Source organism: Solanum tuberosum, unplaced genomic scaffold (genome assembly GCF_000226075.1).
Source record: "Solanum tuberosum cultivar DM 1-3 516 R44 unplaced genomic scaffold, SolTub_3.0 scf00026, whole genome shotgun sequence".
Classification (NCBI taxonomy): Eukaryota; Viridiplantae; Streptophyta; class Magnoliopsida; order Solanales; family Solanaceae; genus Solanum; species Solanum tuberosum.
The window spans coordinates 2,359,391-2,364,292 of NW_006238952.1; the positions used below are offsets into that span (position 1 = coordinate 2,359,391).

Genomic DNA, 4,902 nt, shown 5'->3' on the forward strand with positions numbered 1-4,902 from the left:
TTTTCTCGTTGTATACATATGAATATGTATAGACACGATGAACCTCTACAAATAATAATTATCCTTCAAATGAACTCGTAAAAAATTGGACTACATGGCAAAAAATAAGTAGATTTTTCCTGCTGGTGAAATAGACGTGAGGCCTACAAAATTAGTAGGTGTTCCGTTTACTTTACGCCAGTGGATTTGAAACACAATTTGTTGGTGAGAAATTTACTTTTGAACGTCAAAATATTTCAAAGTTTATAAATGAATTGGTGGGGTTTAATTTCCCTTATTAACTTTTACTGGGTTAGTCAGTCCCATAGGAAGATCCAGAAGAAAAAAAATAAAAGAGAAGGTTAAAAGAGTCTGTTCATAGGAAGAAATAAACAAAGAGGACAGTGAAATGTACAAGAAAAACCAATGAAATTCAAGGAAAGCGCAAAGAACACGTCATGAGCACAAAAAAAACATATAAACTTAAATAACCATTTACAAATTGCTTAAAAGATAATCATTTCGTTTTGATAATGCATCGCGACTTGTGAGAAATTGTTATATAAAGCGTGACATATAAAACTAATAATACGACTACGTATTTTGTTATTCGATATTCATATTTAGAGTTTGAATTAATTTAAATTACACATGAGAATTTAAATTCAAAATCTCTAATTAATTAAAAATAAAGAAAAACTTATTAGGATAACCCTTGTTAGTAACTCGACAAAGAGAGTTGTTTTCATAGGTACATTTCTTTATTAGAATATCAAAAGAAAGGTGTAAATAACATTTCGAAGCTGCTTATAATTTTGGTCAAAAATAATAATTACAATTTATAAAAAAATTTAGATAAACTATACGAAAAGTACTATAAATTGTAATTTTTTCATGAAATGATACTCAAAGTTCTTATAATTTGACTCTAAAAAAGAAACCATGACAATTAAAAATGATGAAGGTATACCTTTTTTATTAGTCTTTATACGCTTTATTTGAGCGAAACTTCACTGTAAACAACTTTTTTATTTTCACAAAAGTAAGTACTAAACAATAATAATTAATATTTACTATTAATTGGATTGACAAATTTTAACTGTTATTTAGCTCATTTAAATTTAAACTCTTCCAGCTCAAATAACTTTCGAATGAATTAATAATGTGATTATTTATCCACCCACAAAAGGGTAAAGCCAAAAGTCTAGCTATGAATTCGGGCCAAGTCAAATACATAGTAACTATTTTAAAATTTAAAACTTATAGAATTAAAATTTTAGCTACACCATGTTTGTCCACCCAATTTTAGCCCAATCACCTATTTGACATCCATAAATTAGATTAGATTGGGTACACATGGTATTCGCCGAATCAAAAGTATAATTTAGTTTGATTTGATACACAATTTAAAAAATAAAAAAGTCTTTTTGATTTTGTGATCTAAAATAAATTTTTATCAAATATATCAAAATATATAATATGAAAAGTTAAAATAAAAATTTTATTAAAAAGAAAAGAGGTTATTTTAATCTTCTAAATATGTAATTATTGTCCATCAACAAATATTTTAAAATATTTATTTTTTATAGCTAAGTTGCAGTTACAAAAATGTTAACCACAAACACACATCTATTATGAAGGTGTGGGAGCCAGCTGCAGCTTGCAGAAAGAGGACGGACAAGTAGGGAGAAAGAGACATATTTTCCCTCCGAAAAGGGTGGGCCCGGAGACGGACTTGAAATGCGGAACTGAAATTAAAATTAAAACGAATGGACACCAAAAATGGATGAGACAGGAAAAAAGAGAATTCAAATCCAACTAAATAAAGGAAAAGAAAAAAAGAAAAAGGCAAAATGTCCGTGAAAACGTGATGGTAGGAGGATTGGATGGAGAAAAATGACTTACATTATGATATCTGCCAAACACGCGCCTGTCAACATCTTCCCATCCCACCTCCCTTCCTACTTTACTTCCTTGAAGTATTACGTAATTAGAAATAAACAAAAAATGTATCCACCTCTCTTTCTCTCTCATAATACTCTCTCCTTCCATTAAAAAAATTGGATAGAAAGTGCTGCTCATCGTATACGACTTAATACTATGGGAATTTAGAATAGATAAATTTTAATGGAGAGGCTATATTAAAAAAAAAAAAACTTTATAAAAGTATTAACAAATTAAAGTAACTTTTTTTTGTTTTCCTCGATATTTGATATTTATATTACAGTCAAATTAACTTGAATTTTCATCAAATAGGAACTCATGAAAAATAACATTTATATTAAAAAACTTCATATGAGAACTCAAATTAATTTTAAAAAAAACCTATTCACTACCCTAGGCGGCTATTACGGTTAGTACTAGCAATTAATCAGAATTACTAGTACTAGCAATTAATAAGAAATTTATACGTTCAAACTTTCTGATATGAATGGCCGTTTGGTCAAATTTTGGTTGGCTATAAATGCTTAATTTAAAAAGTAAGGTATTTAACTAAATTTTAAAGAAAAGATAAGTAATTTCAAGAGTAATACTGTAAAAAATTATTTTAGAAGGTAAAAACTAAAAAGTAATTGGTCGACCACTAATTACTATTTTAAAAAACATTTTTTAAATCAATTAGTCAAACACATAATTTTTTTTATCAATATACTTAAAAAAAAATTAAATTAAAATAAATAGTTTTAAAAATATATATTTTAATAGCTTGATAAACATAGAAACCTCTTTTCTTTTTTTTTGGGTGTATTACAAGTTTTTTTACCCTCGCTATATAATTTTTCTGAAAAAATAATCCCCCCTAATTAAAAAATGAAAAAGAGAACAAATTTTTTTTTTATAATACTCTAATTTCAATTTTCTATATTGCAGATTCAAAGCTAGAAGATTAAAACATAATTTAATATAAAATTATAATATTAAAAAAATTCTTTATTTTTCATAAATTTCATACCAAATAAAATTAGATAATCACTTTTTAAATGGGGGAGTATACACTTTTTTTTTCCTGGCCAAACGGTACTTAGATTAGATTATAATTGCCACCTCCACTTCCCTACGCCTTTGCATCTTAACCTGAAAGCAGCATCTTTTGTTCCCTTTCTCCCCTTCTCTCTCTCTCATGCACACAAAACCAAATCTTTATCGCTGTCACCCTTTGGCCCCCCTCCTATTCTCTCCCACTATATAAACAATCTTCCCCTCCATTATCAACTACATTGCTTCTCGAATTCTCCTCCTCTCTCTTTTACCCAAAATTCAAACAAGGACTTGCAACTATCAAAAGCAAAACAACTCAATTTTGCTTCTCTCTCTAGGCATTAGAAAAATTGTAGACTAGACCTACTGTACTTTCCCCTACAAGCCCCCACCATCTCATTTCTAATCATCCTGTTGTCCTATTCTAAATTTTATAATCAACTTTTCCTTTGAGAAATTTCACATCATGAAAAAAGAGTTGAAAACTGAGAATAATAACAGTAACGGTAACAAGCGGTCCCGAGTTGAGTCAGGATTGGACTCAGCTGGTGACTCGCCTGAGTCCAAGCGAGTTAACGCAGAGGTTGAGACTGGTCCTGACTCGTCCGAGTTGAGCCGAATCGACTCGGAGTCGGGAGTGAGTCCCAACCGTTCAAACTCGCCGGAATCGAATGACGTGCAAACAGATGTGTACCTGGATTCACCGGAGGCTAAGCAGATAAGAGAAGATATATTGGATATCTTAGATGAGCCTGACGCTCTGACGGAATGCCCGCCGGAGATTCAGGATCTGGACTCTGTCATGAAGAGTTTCGAGGAAGAGATCCTTCACCACTCACCTCTGAACGACACACAAACCGTCCTTGACCTGACTCCATCAGAATCCGGCGACTCACAACCGGACCTCGGATACCTCCTCGAGGCGTCGGACGATGAGCTCGGTCTCCCTCCCACAACATCCCCGACCGACGAAAAGGTTAACGTCGAATCTACTGTCATGCCGGAGGCCGCTGAATTTGCGAATATGACTTGTTTTGAGGACGAAATGCCTAATTACGACACGTTTGACTTCGGCATGGACCACGAGGCTAGGGTAGGAGATAATGACATCGGTAACAGCAACGGCGACTTTGTGACAGTTGGAGGATTGTTTGATTATCCTGAGCCGTCGGATTTTTCCGATTTCTCATGGCGGCAGGAATCCTTACCCGCTCTATGAAATGATGAAATTTCTACGTAGGTTTTGTGAATGGTAGCGTAGTTTGTACATCTGAAAACCAGAAAGCAGAAGATATAAATAGGAAGCTCATACTGTAGAATCAAATGTTTTCAGAGTCTAGAAATTGGAGTTTTAAAGGGAATTTGCTCATTTGAACTCAAATCTGAATTCTAGAGAATCGATGTTAAATTGCAATAAACAACTGAATTGATTTCCCGCCATTAATTATTGAAGCTAATAAATTAAGAACAAACATATATCATTTCTGTTTATCTGACCAGCGCTATTTGTCAAATATATACACGACTACCCGGAGCTTGGAGGCCAGTTCCTATTTTATAATATTAATCATTTTATATTCTATTTTAATATGAGGAAACAAAATTTCAAATTGATTTTTTCCTTTGAGTTGTATTAATTCCTTGGTATAAATTAAGTGATATTTTTTCCTCTTTAGTCTCTTTTAAAAAGAATTACGGTTATATAATTTATGTGATACACAACCAAGTCTCAGCAAGGGGCAAAATTTGAAGTATTTTGGTGTTATAATTTCAAGGTAATAAGAATAAAAATGATATGATACATCGTATTGGAACGAGATTAGATAACAAGGGAGGTTCGGATTTAGTGTTATGTGATATGTAAAGTAGTAGTTGAGATCAATCAATTATGTTGAATTATAGGAAGTGTTTCGTTAGTCAAAGAATTTTTATATCAAAATAAAA

At 31.8% G+C, this 4,902-nt stretch overlaps 1 protein-coding gene across 1 annotated transcript; it reads left to right on the forward strand.

Annotated features, from left to right (window-relative positions):
* Positions 1 to 2,960: 2,960 nt before the first annotated feature.
* On the forward strand, positions 2,961 to 4,434 carry LOC102598336 (uncharacterized). The gene has a single exon (XM_006341557.2). The coding sequence runs from the start codon at positions 3,425 to 3,427 to the stop codon at positions 4,175 to 4,177; it is 753 nt and encodes a 250-aa protein (XP_006341619.1). The 5' UTR covers positions 2,961 to 3,424; the 3' UTR covers positions 4,178 to 4,434.
* Positions 4,435 to 4,902: the final 468 nt, after the last annotated feature.

Bases quoted from the DNA above. Each gene is read 5' to 3' on its own strand.
- LOC102598336 (XM_006341557.2), top strand. From the start codon at position 3,425: ATGAAAAAAGAGTTGAAAACTGAGAATAATAACAGTAACGGTAACAAG.